General features: G+C 44.5%; 1 protein-coding gene across 1 annotated transcript in view; it reads right to left on the reverse strand.

Moving 5' to 3' along the window:
• The window catches only part of LOC108937572 (double-stranded RNA-specific editase B2-like), a 57,736-nt gene extending 45,413 nt beyond the window's left edge, over positions 1–12,323 (reverse strand). Inside the window, exon 1 of the mRNA XM_029253622.1 lies at positions 12,114–12,323. Within this exon, the coding sequence (XP_029109455.1) occupies positions 12,114–12,261 (148 nt within the window). The 5' untranslated portion in view covers positions 12,262–12,323. The remainder of the gene's footprint in view (positions 1–12,113) is intronic.
• Between the last annotated feature and the right edge of the window lie 4,980 nt (positions 12,324–17,303).

Consider the following 17,303-nt stretch of genomic DNA (forward strand, 5'->3'; position numbering starts at 1 on the left):
CATTTCCACACAGTGTGAACAAGGGTCTCTGTGAAGTTTACAGCTGACACTTCAGTTCCAGGGCCTCCAGGTCATTTTGCGAGATCCAGGATGAATTTATTAAAGCCCAGGCAAAATAGATGTTTCTAAAGGGCCATCGTATCATACAGTACTGTTAAATACTGAAAGCTATGAAGAACACTGTAAATTGAGGCCTATAATGTTGACATATTAGGGATAATAATGTCACAAAGGGGCAGTAGATAGAGTACTGGTGTTGGGTTTGAATACCACCTCCTGCTGTAGCCTCTTTATATTATATAGATACTTACCCTGGACTGATACAAATTACCCAGCTGTATAAATGAGTAAATCAGCGTAAGTACACGCACTGTCTGGAACCGCTTGTCCCAAGCAGGGTCATGGCAAACCGGAGCCGAACCTGGCAACACAGGGCAGAAGGTAGGAGACACACCAAGGACAGGACGCCAGTCCACCGCAAGGGACCCAAGCAGGACTCAAACCCCAAACCCACCAGAGAGCAGGACCTGGGCAAACCCACTGTGCCACCACATCCTCTCTTCAAGGTAAGTAGCTAAACATTATTAAACATTAAATAGAAAGATTAAATTAAATAAACAACATACATTATATTGTTAAAAATTCAAATTAATATTTAATTACAAACAATAACAAATGGAAGCAAAAACAACAATTACCCTATATTTGGCTGACGACTTCCTTCAGAACAACTTACAGTGTTAGACAACCAGCGTCTTACACTGATTTTACCCACTTTTACAGCCAGATCATTTTTACCACATCAGTTTAGGGTTAGTACCTTGTACATTGTAAGTTCGTTGTAAGTACACTGGGCGGCACGCTGGCACAGTGAGTAGTGCTGCTATCTCACAGTGCCTGGATGGTGTGAGAGGATGTGCGTTTGATCCCCACTCAATCTCTGTGGAGCTTCCTTGTTGTGTCTGTGTGGGTTTCCCCTGGGTGCTCTGGTTTCCTCCCACAGTCCAAAGAGATGCTGTTCAGGTTCCCCCCCATAGTGTGTTAGTGACAGAGAGAGTGTATTTCACTGATGTATGAATAAGTGACCCAGTGTAAGTCATCTTGGTGAATAAAGTGTGTGGGCTGATAACACTACATAGTACCCATTGGAAGTTGCTTTGGAGAGAAATTTCTGCTAAATAAATAAATGCAAGTACCTTGACCAAGTATACTATAGCAGTAAAGCTATTTTGAACCAACTTATTTTTAGATGCCCTAAATACTATGGCAAGCCTGATTAAGACATCTTCCTCTCTCGTTAAAGTACTGTTTATTTTCAAAAACGAACTAAATGGATGAAAAAACTGGGGAAAAAACCTGAATCTGCTGACAGCAACTGCTGGATAGAATCATTCTGCTTTCAGAAGCTTGGTGGAGTTCTTTATAGTGTCCTTGGCCGCCTCACTCCAGCCACACTGCCACTGGAGTCTATCGTGGGTTCAAAGCCAGATGGAACCAAGTCCCCAGGCAACAGTGGTGCTCTTCCCCAGCTAGGACTAGGACTTCCCTGCCCCTGTGAGGTCTTACAGAGTCCATGAGGAGGTGAGAACAAGTCTCAAGTAAGCGAGTGCTTGGCGGTCCATTGGCCATCGTAATTGAAGCCGTCACGCATGGCTGACGCTGCATCCCCTCCTTCCTTATCAGCCCTGGAAAGCGAGAGAAGCCCTGATTCATCACAGAGGGCACTGTTCATCCATAGGGAGCGAAGGGATTGGTCTTCTGTGAGACTGTCCTTTAATTAGATGCATTTTAGGTCTAAAAATGGGTTCCCTGTGAAAAAAAGCATCTGTAGGAAGCATGTCGCTTCATGGTAAAGGACAAAGGAAAAACTGCTGCGATGCAAAAAGGTATCCAGAAAAATGAAAAAGCAGAGACTTGGATGCCTGTGAGAGACCAGGCTGTGACACCTCGGTTCCCTCAACCCGCGTCTTCTTTGTTCCTCGAAGCTGTGTCCCTGCGGTTGCCTGGAGTACCTCCTTGGTGACCTGAAGCTGTGTCTCCTTGATTATATCAAGCTATGTCTCTTCAGGGACCTGAAGATGTGCAGAGACCAAAGTGACATGGAAAGACTACATGAGATGTGGTGAGAAAACTCTGTTACCTACAGTGATGAAAAATGATCACTGAGGTGGATGAACGGAAATAACGAGCAGCACTTTGGGAAAGGCAGTCCTGGCTTTCACTACATCCTTTGCCTCTGATCTGCTATGACAGGCAAACCATAGGACATGGGACAGCTGGTAGTGTAGTGGTTAGCGCTACTGCCCTTGGATCCAAAAGTCGGAGGGTTGATCCCCACCTCTGGCTGTAGTACCCTTGAATAAGGTACTTTCCCTGAATTGCTCCAGTAAAATCACCAAGCTGCATAAATGGGTAAATAATTGTAACCTATAGGGGGGCGCAGTGGGTTTGACCAGGTCCTGCTCTCCAGTGGGTCTGGGGTTCGAGTCCCGCTTGGGGTGCCTTGCGACAGACTGGCGTCCCGTCCTGGGTGTGTTCCCTCCCCCTCTGGCCTTACGCCCTGTGCTGCCAGGTAGGCTCCGGTTCCCCACGACCCCGTATGGGACGAGCGGTTCCGAAAATGTGTGTGTGCGTGTGTGTGTGTGTGTGTGTGTGTAATTGTAACCTTAACATTGTAAGTTGTTTTTTAGAAAAGCATCAACTGAATGAATAAATGTAATATTTGTTCATAAGAGTAACTGCACAGGTCAACTTAAACTGTCTGAGCTGCAGAACCACTTAGTACTAAAAAAAAAACATTTCAACAGGTGTTGCTCTGAAGCACCAGCATATTAACACCTTGTTTTTCACAACTCCTCTAACATAATTACAGGAAGGAGCTGCAAGGAAAAAAGTCGCTATACTGAGGTTTTACCTGCTCTCACCTTGTGATCTAATTTGATGACTTGTGGGAGAGTGAAAGCGAAGTGAAATGATTTGAACAAACAGGACGACAGAAGTTTAAAAACAGCCTTCGCATAAATATTAAAAGCTTAGGAACAGCGTAGGGGATGGGGCTCCGTCCGGACCACCACCGCCCTGACCTGGACATGCAGTTAAGGAAAGTGAGGAAGTGCTCCTCGGGGGGGGGGTTATCTTGGGAGAGGATCCACAACATAGCAGTCATAAATTAGAGATATCAGAGATCATAGGCATGCCCACCTGTCCAGGGGAAAAGGGAAGGGGAGGTTGCTGATCGGGTGATAGGACCGGTACCTGGAGACCTCTCCTCTCCTTCTTCCAAAGCATCGGTGCCACCAGCAGAGAAGCTGGTCCAGACTGCGGGGCTGTAAAGCCCCAGCTGAGCTCTGGCCCCTACACCCTGCCTTTCCACTCTGCACTGTGTCCTGGGGTTGTTTCTCTCCCATTATCACTTCCTAATGAGAAATGTCACTTGGGGTCCTGCAGCGCCTCCTCTCCGTGTCGCTGCACTTTGACACGCTCCGAAGAGCTGTTCGGCTTCAGCCAATCAGATTCCTCCAAGCTTCAGCAACCCCCCCCCCCGAAGCATAGGCACTCTCGAGCTGTTAGACGAATTTCATCACAAAAACACAACAGTTTTCCTAACGCTTCCGGATTGTCGGGATTTAATTGAGCCAGAAAACATCTGAAACATCACAGTGCTGCGATCTGACGTTCTCTACCAAGTGAGATCCCAAAGTTGAAATCAAGTGCAACGTTTCAATGGTCTTCCATTTGAATTAATGCAGCCATGCAGAAGGATGAGTAACACTGTCCTCGGTTCTGTGGCACCGACGGAGGTAAATCTGTTCAAACCCCCAAAATTAACCAACCTTCCTCCAAAGATGGCGGAGTGTAACTCTACAAAGCACATCATGTATAACATAAGTGTTTACCAATCTGCAAATGCTGAAATATTGGCCAGTATTTTACAGTCACGCAGCTAATGAGATTATGGCTAATTATCGTGTTTACAACTTAAAAAGTCTGCTAGGCTCCACCATAAGGTGCCAAGGAGGCATGAGGCGGTCAAGGGAAATCGATGATCGTCTGTTCGTCTCTCTCGAATAAGACACTAGGTTCCATAAGGATGTCCTAATTCTGCAGAGGCATCCATGACAATGAAGAAGCAATCAGGTTTGACACCTGCTTGATAAATCGCGTTGTGCTTTTTTCGGCACCAGACCTCAGTGACTATTTTACTCTGGAAACTCACAGGCCTACTTTTACACTCGAGGTCTCTTCTGAAAAAGGTCAGTTGAGAGGTTTCAGGGTAAAAGCCTATGATAAGTTACTTTTATATATGTATACATATAAACATTTACACACACAGACACACACACATTTGATCAGGCTACTTACCCTTTAATGATACAGTACAATTACCCTGCTGTAATCATTGTATGTACCTTCTTACTGTATTTCGCTTTGGAGAAAAACATGAACAAAATGGATAAATGTAAATGTAAAAACCCCCTACATACTCCCTTCTTCCATATGTCACATAGTTTATCTGAGCTTAAGGTAAAGATAACAGGTCAAACAGCGGCACAGAAGTTCACCAATTATGGGTACATGGGTAAAGATGGAGTAAGCTGGAATCTAGGGGCTTTCACTTCTGCTCCCTCCAAGTCACACTCTAGTCTCACCGTGGAGTTATTGCTTAGTGGTGGGGGGTGGATCTACCAGCACTGTTAGAGATCATCTCAATAGCCTGGAGACCCATCCATCAGGTCATGTTAACAAGATGGTGCGAAACTTTTAAGCTTGTTACAGAGTCTGCTGGGCCCTTCTCTTAATCAACAGGCATGATGAGGATCCTGGGAGCCAGCGAGTCCTGCTGATTCTGGGGCCAGATTCACGGAGCAAGAGGAGAAAATAGCCAACAGTTATTGGGCCAAAGTGATTATAAGAGTTCTGAGTTCTTTCAGACAACGGTAATCCCTCATAGGCCCCTTCAGCGATGAAGCACAGCACCATAGCAACAGAGCGCTTCATTTATTAGAGTAAGTGGATAATAGTGAGGTCGTCTTGCGCGATCACCTTAGTCAGCAAGGCCCTTTCGTTTAGCCCACGACGCACCTCCATGGAAAATCGGTTGTCTGGAAAAACTCTGCATAACCACTTCGGGTGATCTGCACAACATCTTCAACCGAGAACTGAAAATAGATGTTTTTGAGTGTGTTGAAAAGGAGGTGCCCTTTTTTCAGATCCCCAAGACACAGGCGACTGTGCGGAACAAAAGAGGGAAACATTTATCTAAGAGAGCAAGTGAGGAGAATGGTAAATAAGAGGGGCCGCATACGGAGGGCCGGCGGTTATCTCATCAAAAGCCACGTGTCTTGGAGCAGGAGGCAGTCAGCCACTATGGCATCAGTTACTTTCAAGCACCATCTAACTGAAACACAAAAAAAGTTTCTTTTTGGGAATCATTTATATAAAAAATCTTTCAGGAATACTGCCATATCTGCTTGACAGGCTGAACCAGAACATGTGGCTCTGCCTCCACATGCAGATAACTGATATTTTTTATGTTAGGATGATCAAAAAATGCTGCCACAGTGAAGACTCCTTCTACTGTACAGCATTACTGTACCATATCATTTTTGATGAAGAACTATCGGATAGACCGATATTCTTCTACAGAATAACACTGAACTGATGACAATGCCAATGATGACCAGTGACTGATGAATGACAAAGACCAGTGAAAAACCGCTGGCAAATTTTTTAGTTGAACACACGTATAACTGTTAAAAAATTAACAGTCCGAAAACGGGTTTTTCCCATTATTAAATGAAATGACATTTTGAAAGAACCTTTTGTTCGGATGGAGCCGGCACAGCAGCCGGCACAGCTGTGTGATTGAGACATTTGACTCATTAAATTAGTTTTTCCACACTGAATTTTAAGCAGCAATTTAAGTGCCAGGTCCCAGGAGCAAAGAGGACCCACTGCAGCATAATTATGAATTATGCTAATTAGCAAAGTTATGCCATTCCTTTCGGGTGGTCATTTCGGTTGCCTCCCACCCTGCATCATGGAGCGGTAAACATTCAGTGTTTGAGCTTTATTCCCTCATTGGCACCTTTTTTTACGGAGGATGAAAAACAGCAAACGATGACTGAGGAGGATTCCTTTCAGCCAACTGGAACGAGCTGCATGTCTACAGAGCCCACATCGCACATGAGATTTTTTGCTCACATTTATAACCTCGATAGGCCTTCACAGAAAAATTGGAAACATTATAACAAATTTCCACACTGCTTGTCAGGGTGAAAAATAAGATGCAATATGAGCAATTAATAAATATTAACATAAAGGGTTTACAATCTTTGTAGAAGACCGAGCTAACTGATGACTGCTTCTTTTTTGTTACATTATTATGTCCCTCAGAGCTGCTGAATCCCTCCCAGCATTCAAGAAGGGCCTCAACCCCATCTCTTCCAGAGCCACTTCTCTCCTGATCTCCTGACAGCTACATAAATGAGTCCAACACCATCCGTTATGATTACCTGTGTATTTGCTATTTGAATGTCACTTCTACATGCAGCACAGTACTTGAGGGATGTGAACCAGCAACACGGTGGTATCAGACAGACAAGTTGCACGTTGACAATCGTGTGTCTGTGTCAACATGTTAGTCCCTCCATGCAAAGTGGCCACAAACCCACAAATTTCAAAAAGGGGGTGTTTCTCTGGCACTGACCTCCACAAATTCCTGCCTGTCTGACTTTCTAGGTTTCATTTCTCGTGAAGCTCACTCCTACAGCGATGTGCAGCATGTGAAGATCACCTGCTACCCTCCAATTCATTGTACCTGTGAACGTTAGAAGGGGGTCAGCCGTCACAAAGTTCTTGCTTTGGGGGGGCGCTCCAAGGCAAACTGAACCCAAATTTTTCTGGGGGGAACCTTCCCCAGAGGTGGACTCATCACCCATCTGGACAATATGGACCCTGAAGGAGCCATGACAAGCAAAAAATAAAATTTCTCTTGTGTCCCTTAGGGGCCACTGACCTAAATCAGTATAATTTTCTGTTGAATGTTAATTTCCTCAGTGACACTATTAATAATACTCATAATAATTGGGGAGGGGATCGCCGAAGTACAGTCACTATCAGATATGGCAGAAATGGGGATTATACAAGAATGCCTGCAGTACACCTTCTGAGTAATCTAAACTGGCCTGTCGTTTTGTACTTTAACACAAACTAACGTTGACTGTTTAAACATGCTTAGTGTTAAAAGTGATTAAAACGAGCCCTTAAAATAAGTGTAAATACAGAGCTTTAGTGCTTTGAGTAGAGCCATGCAAAACAGGCTTCAAATCATCTTACATTTGGAAGCAGTTAACAAACATCTGGTTATTAATTAACATCATTCAGAACATATGGCTATAAGAGCTATAGAGCATTGTGCTCCGGTTCAATAAGAGAAGTTGCTGCAATGTAAACCAGCGATTATTGTATGTTTGCGTCCCATCATTTACATGCCGCGGGGTCCATACTGCCGCAGAACCACGACAAAATGTCATGAGTTAACGTGGCAAAAACATGGCAAAAGAATCGCATAATCCCACAAAAGCGGCACACGTAGGAAAGTTAAAAGTTCATCTTGAGTCACTTTGAAACGCTGGCCTGCTCTCAGCAAGCAGGACTATTATCAGCTTGACCTCCAGGAATTTTTTATTCTGGACAGAACGACTGCGGTAAAAATAAAACCGTGCATCGTTTATGAGATCTGCCCCAGTTTTCACCCATAATCCCTCTTGTGTTTCCTGACCATTTCAATTTCACTTGACCATTAAAAAGAGTTGCTCGTGAGAGCCTAACAAAATCAAGGGAAAATCTTTCGGGCTGCCGGTGAACACGCATGATGCAATAATCGGCAGCGTTTGCTGGGGATTAGTGCCGACACAACCATCTTAGTGCACAGCAGCAGTTCCAACAGTCTTTCAAGATGATGAATGGAGATTAAAATAACAAGACAGACTGTGTTGTTCCCACTAATGAAAGAAAACATTAATCATTGCACTTTTTCTTAAATGTTTGTGCTTTTAATGTTTATGGCGTTACAGTAATGTAAAGTGCACCAGCTTCTTGTCTTGAAAAATTGTCATGGATTTTTGAAGATGCCAACAGCTATGTATTATTTCTAATGCCATTTTCCTCACTTATCTGTTTTCTAAAATTTCCGTGTGTAGCTGAGATGATGCGAACTGTATTTATCCCCCGAGCAGAAAAATAGCAGTAAAGAGCACCTGAACAGCAGTTAATTCAACACACCTCTATAGTGTTTACAGCTCTTTTCTGGTGTCCCTCAGTGCTGGTGATCAACAACAAGGTGACGAATGCAGATGTTCATGTGATGCTGCAGTTAATTAGCTTTCAATAGTGTTTGCAGATAAGATCATTTTAAATTAGTTTCAGTTTTAATATAGCCTGAAGCTAATCAAAATATTACAATAAAAAGTCATTGTTGTAAAAGTTTTCATTTATAAAAGAGCCTAACCGGTAAATAATCAATGTCCGTATTATGAAGCTTTTACTGTGACTTTGGAGTTACGAACGAAACAAATAAGGAACCGGCTTCTGATCCCAGCTGAATTTGTAAGATGAAGATTGCATATATAGGTAAATTAGCATAGTTCAGAGCCAGCAGTCTTTTCGTACGATAAGACAAGTAATGAAGTGAATATTGTGTTTGAAGGGTGAGGGGGGCGAAGGCCGTTGGGAAGGATCATCCCCTGCCTGATTTAATGCGACAACGCTGAGCTCAACATTGTTTTGCTCAGAAAGTGCAGCCCAGTGAACACTTCACATCGGGTTCCTTCTCATTAGCCCCCTGACACCCTGTCGCCACGTACAAATTTACACAATTGTTTAGGGCACGAGTCACTGGGGAAGTTTCATCTCACCGAAACGCAGATAGTATTCCCCTCACAAAAAAAAAAAAAATTTTAAAAATTAATTAAAAAATAAATAAAACGATGCCATGACTTCTTCCTGCAGTTAATTCCTGTCATACTCAATCAGCACAAGCCGATAACCTGCCCATTAGGGAGAGATGTGTTTCCCTGGCCCACACACTGCAACTCTTCTCTGAGGTCCATATCCAACACCTGGTGCTATGAGAACATTTTATGTGCGCATTATTTCAGCGATTTTTCCCAACTGCTAAATTTCATTCATCACCCTTAATGACTTATTCCAGCCACTGTATAGCATACTGTGGAAAGTCTCATCTTCCTGCATATGTTGCTTGGAAAGGATCTCCTACACTGGGAGACCTTCACACCAAAGGCAAAATAACTTAACGAACATCACATTCTACTGTCCAAAATTTATTATATAGCCATTCAAGAGCAGAACTGTGACACACTTTTTGAATACATGGGTGGATCCATGATCATGTGTGTAACTGTGTATTTACTAGAAAGAGTGCTCCACAATTTCCATTTCAAACACTTCCTTGAAGAATGAAGGTTTTCTGAATGTTGAAATTGCCATAAATGTGTTACTGTTCATGTTAGATGGACCTTGAGTTCAGCTTCTTTACATTTACATGTATTCATTTAGCAGATGCTTTTCTCCAAAGTGACGTACATCTCAGATAGATGTACAATGTGTGCATGTTGCAGATGTGTGATTCTTAAGTAAACTTAGTTTGTTTCTTTCACCATATGCACCAATGTTCATAAACTGGAGTCAATCGTCACTCCCAGACTCTTAGCCAAGTAGGTAGGCAAAATGAGTGAGTTATCTAGTTTGATCGAGAGATCGTGACAGGAAGACAAGTCAGCCGGGATGTGTAGGATCTCTGTTTTGGAGAGGTTGAGTTGGAGGTGGTGATCAGACATCCATGCAGAGATGTCCAACAGGCAGGCAGCGATGCAAGTGATAATGTCTGATGCTTCAGGTGGAAAGGAGAGGAAGAACTGGGTATCATCAGCGTTGCAGTGGTATTTGAATCCATGGGAGGCAATGACTGGGCCGAGGGAGGAGGTGTAGATTGAGAAGAGCAAAGGACCCAGTACCGAGCCCTGCGGGACACCGGTTGAGAGAGACAGAGGAGAAGAACGGGAGCCCCACCAGACCACTTGATGGGATCTGCCAGATAAGTAGGACTCGAACGATCTTAGTGCTGTTCCTTTGATCCTAAGCTTCTTTAGGTAATAAAATGCGGTAATTTATGTTTATATCTTCACCAGGGCTCTGCATCTTTTGCAGGACTATTTGCTTCACACATTATAAGTATTCCTACAGGCATAGTGAAAATGTTCTACATATTCTGTACAGATGTTCTACAAGCACTCTAAAGACGTTCTAAAGTTTTCCTACAGATTTTCTAAATATATTCTAAATATGCTCTAAAGACATTTCAAACATGGTCTGAAACCTTTGAAGATCTTCTGAAAGCATTGTGAAAATTCTGCTCTGCTTCCTGTGCTGCTTCAAACTATGGACAAACAATCCATCCACCCATCCCTTAACCAGTTTTCAATAACGTCTGACCACAAAAATATTCTAGAATATCTTTATGTCTGTTTTGACTATTTCCAAAACAATCTAAACCATTTAAGGAGATAATTAAAAAAAAAAAAAAAAAAAACGCACCACAAACTTATGGCAGTCATGCAACTTAGATCATTGTACAAATTTAAACCGAAACATGAAAGCCTCAATTCTATCCTCAGAGTTCACCTGCTCCCGACTCCTTCATCTCCTTCCGCGTGTGTAAAACGACATTCTGTGTAAATTCACATCTTTGTAAGAACTGCTCAAGGGCTTCCATGATAAAACAAGTATTAGTGTGTGGACACACAAGGTTCTACCACATTCTTTACTGTTAAATAGCCTGAGTGACACGTGACACTTTGTCTTGCTGTCAGCTATTTTCTAATTTAGAGAGTAGTAAAATAATAAGGGGGTGCTGCGGTGGTGCAGTGGGTTGGACCAGGTCTGCTCTCCAGTGGGTCTGGGGTTCAAGTCCAGCTTGGGGTGTCTTGCGACGGACTGGCATCCCCTGGGTGTGTCCCAGCCCCACGCCCTGTGCGGCCGGACTAGGCTCCGGTTCCCCACGACCCCGTACGGGACAAGCGGCTCAGACAATGTGTTAAGTGTGTGTGTGTGTGTGTGTGTGTGTGTGTGAGTAAAATAATACTAAATAAAATATAAAGGAATAAATTAGCAAAACTGCTATTTCTGACAACAGTCAGACGAAAAGGGAGCATTTAAATTGTGCACTGACTGCGCATGATTATTTTAGTGAGGCATAATTTGTCCAAACAGCTCAAACCGCTGATTGATCGTGATTATAATCGATTATAAGACTTTAACTGCAAAACAGACTGATTTCAGTCGATATATTAAATTGATGAAAATTTTAAGTAGTAACTACTGTGTGTTTGCGACGAGAGTCTAAAGTGCGTCTCCCCACATCCACCGCGGAGAAACACAGAGATTCACTCTGTGTGGGTTGTACTGACACACACCGCGTTCGCCGGGTTTACACACTGCTCGTGTACAGTCACTCACTGTGTCAAAACCACCGGCTAACCTAGAATAAACACACAGTACGCACGCAGTACAGGCAAAAACACATTAAACACTCAGACAACACACACCCGTACAGAAAAAACAGGAACGGTAAGCGAACAAAAAACGCAGAAGAAGCGCGCAAAACTCACACAAGGCGCGGAATAAGAGACCGAACGCGCAACAACGCACGGCCGATCCCGGCAGCGCTCATTCGCGTCAAGTAGTTTAAACGTGGCAAAGGCGTCTTATCTTTGGGTCACGTAGGGCTGTGAACACACGGACCACGCTGAAGAAACGCTGACCGCGGGAGACGCACATCTGGACCCACAGAACATCTGGAGATCTGAACACCCTGGAAATGTGAACATGTTAATACCTCGGATATCCGAACACACAACACCTGGGATACCTGAACTTCCACACCCGGGCGGGTACCCTGACTGAATACCCTGTGCGGAGGGTCGGAGCAGCGTGCTGGACTCCCGGCGGGGGGTCTCTGCCGTTTCTCTCTCGCGCGCACACCGGACCCTTCAGCAAATCCTTCTCGCACCTCATCTCGTGCCAAACTTTACCTCTTCTCTTGCAGCGCCTCCTCCGCCTCCGTTTCAACTTCACTCTCAGTTGGGCGCCGGGGGCTCCCGGCGCGCGAGCGCTGCCCCCCACGAGCGACACCCTGGACGCGGGTTCGGACGACCCGCCGCGCTCCTTCCTCGCCGTCATGAGGCGCCGTGTCCACGCGCCGTACGTCCAGGCTCGTTGCGCCGCCACAGGGGAGAGTATGCGTGGGAAGTCGGCGTGCGCGAGCGGACGGTGACGTCCCCGGACCCCTCTTTTCCGCGCGAGGACGCGTGCAGAAAGGCTGTCAGCTCGCGGGCGCACATTCTGATGAGACTAGATCGGGGGGGTTCGAAGATGTGACATCAGCAATGCACCCCCCCTCCCCGCGAACTGCGAGCCACAGGACCATTATTTCATCATCATGTACTGTACTACTGTAGTATTTTACCATGTACAGTATTTCACAGTGCACGAGCATCACAGACACTTAAACAGGCTATATAACACTTGAACAGGCTATATAAACCATATTGGTATTTTATACATTATTTAACACGACAAATTGAAACAGTGAAGGGGGCGCGGCGGCGCAGCCGGTTTGGCCGGGTCCTGCTCTCTGGCGGGTCTGGGGTTCGAGTCCCACTTAGGCTGCCCTGCGATGCGCTGGCACCCTGTCCTGGGTGTGTCCCCTCCCCCTCCAGCCTTGTGCCCTGTGCTGCCGGGTTAGGCTCCGGCTCGCCGCGACCCCACTTGGACAAGCGGCTTTAGCAACTGTGTGAGCTGGAAGAGCTGGTTCGCTCCTGCTTTGTGGATTCGGACGTGAGTTCGAATCCAACTCGCTGTGTGCGGAGTTTGCATGTTCTCTCCCCGTTTGTGTGGGTTTCTTCCAGCTGCTCCGATTCTCATGTGACGTGTCTCAAGAAGTGGGGAGCTTCTGCCTCTGGACCCACGGGTTTGAATCCCACCTACCTGTAGCACCCTTGAGGAAGGTACTTAGCAAAATTGCCCCAGCAAAATTACATCGCTGTGTAAATGTAAATAGTTTACCGTTGCAAGTCGCGTCGCTGGAAAGCGTCGGCTAAATTAATAAATGTAAATGTTACCTGATAACTCGAAACTGTGTTTGTTGCAGCGAGAGAGAGTGAGTGTTCAGCGATAACGAATTGCACCAGAGTATCTACTGGAAGTCACCTCGAACAAACTAGTTAATAATCTAGTCTATCTAACACTAGTCTAGATAGTCTATCTATAATCTAGTCTAACACTAGACTAGTTAATAATCAAAATGATCATCAGGAAACATGAAAAAGCGTATCTGTGTCCTCCTAATAGACTGGGCGGGCAGCAGTGTGTGTGTCTGTTCGCGTAAATAATACGCCATATATGTTATATTTTCCACACAGGACAAGACTCTCGATACTTCTATCGCACGGATTTAGTACGAGCCCAAAACGCCGATGTGTCGTACACAGCGCGCACAGGCGTGGCGCAGACAGCCGTCAAACTTTCAGGAACACCGCCACGTGAGCGCGCTGCCGTCCCGCCCGTTTCACCCGACCTTCGAGCGCGAGAAAGTGCTCGACTGTGTCACGTCACCGCGAACCGGACTCGTGCTGTGACACCTCCCGGAACTTCTGCGCAACTGTGGTGCGGCGTCCCCTTCGGGGGGGGCATCGCTGTTTGTTCCACCTCGTGCACACGGTGCATTTCCGCCGCAGCCCCACCTTCCTCCGGCACCAGGCTTACGCGCGCGAGCTTCATTCCCCTTCAGGATCACGAAGTCACGAGCGGAATGACCGCGCGGGGAGGACAAGCGGAGCGACCGGGATGAAACGGTGCATGTTCATACGTGTTTATTACACAACGCAACATTTTCCAAAAGTTTTTAGTTATGTCGATTTTTTTTTTACGTTGATTATGATTAGTTTGAGTTTACTGATTACAATACCACTAGTTGGTATGGAGTGTCAGTTTTAGTTTGGTACTTCACTGCCGTTGGAAGATTCTAGAAGGCGTCACATCCTAAAAGGTCCTCGAATATCTGTGTTTGGAACCCGGTGCCAAAATTAGCTAATTTCAAGAACGTTGAGTGTTGTAACGACCCGCGTTACCGCGTGTTGGAGCGGGAAATACGTTTAGTGTAAATAGTTGCATTATGGGAAATGTGCATAAAGTGTGAAACCACTGGGGGTACTTAGGGGCAAAATAAAGGGGTGTCTGTATTTGCCAGTGCGGGGAAAAAAAACCTTCGGGGTGCTAAACAGGCTGGTTTAAGAGGCAGGTCTTTGAGGGTCCTCGAGCTGATAGTGTTATTTTTCTCTGTGCCGGTGTCGTAATAAAATGTTTATGTACATTGTCTGCGCCTCCTTCTTTTCTCCATCCGATCCCAGAGCACTGCATGCCACAATATTTTTCTAAAAACTGAACTAACTCCAAAAGTAGAATTAATCTAACAAAACTGAATGGAAATTATAAAAAATGGGACAGAATAAAATTTTTGTTACTGTGACGCCCCCAACCTTGTGGCTGACGGCGGCACCTGCAGTGAATCCTGAAGGCAGGGTGTTACAGGGCGGTGCCCTGGCGCACCTGTTTGCAGAACCTTACCTTGAGAAACCGCAGCAACAGCAGAACAGCAGCTGCTTCTTGCTCCCCTGATCTCCAGCCGTTCCTTTCCTGTGCGCCATTAGTCCGTTTTCTGGTTTCTCCACCCTTGGCTCTCTTTCCTTGACCACGTCTCTTGTCTTTTCCCCGTACGAAGTTTGCCCATCAACTGAACCTTGCCTGTCCCCAACTACACCTTTGCCTTCTCCTTGGATTTGAGACTAAAAGGACCTGCAATTGGGTCCGTCACGTCCGTCTCCTCTCTTCATCACGACAGTTACATTGCGTTATTAATGTAAACCTGTTTATAATTAACCGGCTGCCAGATGAACTTTTCCGAACGTATGTATTTCGAATTGACATTTTTTGGAAACACAAACTAGTTAACGGAGACCAAGTAAATACTTTTTGAATAATGTGCTCTTTTGTGGTTTGTAACTATGGAATGCAGCTTGTATGCTGCATGTGCTTTTAGAAATTAGATTTTTCATGAGAAATAAAACTCATGTGTCCTGTGATGGACTGTCCCCCCCCCCTCCCCAGGGGTGCAGCCTGCCTCATTTCCAGGATAGGCTCTGGGTCACTGTGACCCTGCACTGGACAAGCGGTTGTTCCTAATGGATGGATGACTGTTTCAGCTAAGCTTTAAAACCTGTGAGGAAACTATCTGAAAATTACCATCTGACTCCGGAAAAGTCTAATGGCCTCAGTGACCTAGATGTGAGGTTGAAAACAAATCGGGGGTCAAAATGTGTGTCTGTAGCACTTTCCTACCACGGTAACTCAGATGAATACACAGTTGCACACAGTCGCACACACATAGGGTCACAATCACTGAAGCACAGGTACACACTCCTGCAGGTTTATGGTACAGCGTCTTGACGTTGGAGGCCTTTCACTTCCCTCCGTGACTCTGATAAAAATGACACATGTTTCTGTTTGTCACACAGTTTTCAGGGTTTTGGCTATTTACATCATTGTCGTCTTTTTGTGTCTAAAGCAGAGAATTTGTTTATTTTTGTCACCTCCCTTTTCGTGCTCCACTCCTTGTGTCGTCTGTGATTTTCCTCTGCGGGCCTCATTGTCGCTCTGTCACACGCAGCGCTGACATCCTCCGAAGTGCATGAATATTTGAATGCAAAGACATTTCCGCCTCTTCGTGACATCAATAGGAAAATATATTTAGTGAACCCATTTGTGAGTCCCTGTACAACTGCGTTTGAATACATCAGATTTTATATTTCTCATATTCACTGTACATATTATTAAGCAAACTGGAAATTACTGAACCACATATACACAGTTTTTAATTAGATAAATACAAAGAAATCCATGAAGTGCTTCTATACATGGACTGTTCCAAAAGTGTGCACAAATGGTGCCTGTTATTTATATTTAAATTGCTACGTATCAGCTATACAAATATCCATCAAATATCAATAACTGTCTTTCCAGGGTAGGGTCACTGTGCTGCTGATCTTAGCTCAAAATCAGGGTGCAAGGAAAGGTACCCTTTGAGCCATTGTGCCACCCTTTATATACAGAAGGGCCTTTCAATATTATATGAGGGTAAGTCAAAAACCATCTACAATAATTCTCATAGAAAAGTTATTGAAGATACTTTTTGACTGATCCTCACAAGTTTTCCAAAATTGTAAAAAAACTGTGGAAAGCAGCTCTATATCATAAAAATGGGGAGACTGCAGTCTAATTCTGTCTAAATTTCTTGTCCTTAATCAAAAACATGACAGATTGTATGAGTTCTCAGGTTGCGTGTTCTGATTTCTTCCTCCATGTAACACTTCTTTTGTGTGACTCCTTTATTTGCATTCCCACCTGTCATCAGACAATGCGACGACCCTTCTTCCCACCTATTATTATCCTTGTCATCAGTCTAATGATCATCTCTGTAAACATTCTAATTACTGAAATAATATCTATGGTCATCTCTATGGACAGCAGCACTGAGAGCACTATTGGTTTCCCATCTCTAATGTCACATCGCTTTGACCTTCAAGAGAGCCAAGATTGCTGCATCCTCGTAGACCAGTGGAGAAGAGAGCCTCAACCGACTTCATCTCACCTGGAACACCCGGATGTGCTTTTTTACACTATTTTTAACACACATTAGGGACTGACCTTAGCAGTCCCATATCCTCCCTGTTTACGAGACTGTTGGTAGTGTAGTGGTTAGAGCTGCTGCCCTTGGTCCCACCTCCAGCTGCTGTACCCTTGAGCAAGGTACTTACCCTAGAAATTGCTCTAGTAAAATTGCTCAGCTGTATCAACAGATAAATAATTATAAGTAGCTTAACACTGTATGTCGCTTTGGAGAAAAGAGTCAGCTAAGTGAGCAAATGTAATGCAAATGCATATTTCACTGTACACCATCTTAATGACTGCATGCAAATAATCAGGAGCTTATTGTGCAGTTTGTGCAAACATAATTCACCACTGACATTGTTTTAAGCAATGTGAAGATGTGTAACAGAACTGGAAATGACTATTTATTAATTTAATTTCTTGCAAATTTCTCCAAAGCTATGATCCATCCCTAAAGATAAGTAAAATGTTGTGATTATTTTTCAATATTCTCCATT

The sequence above is a fragment of the Scleropages formosus genome, chromosome 7 (genome assembly GCF_900964775.1).
Source record: "Scleropages formosus chromosome 7, fSclFor1.1, whole genome shotgun sequence".
NCBI classification, from domain to species: domain Eukaryota; kingdom Metazoa; phylum Chordata; class Actinopteri; order Osteoglossiformes; family Osteoglossidae; genus Scleropages; species Scleropages formosus.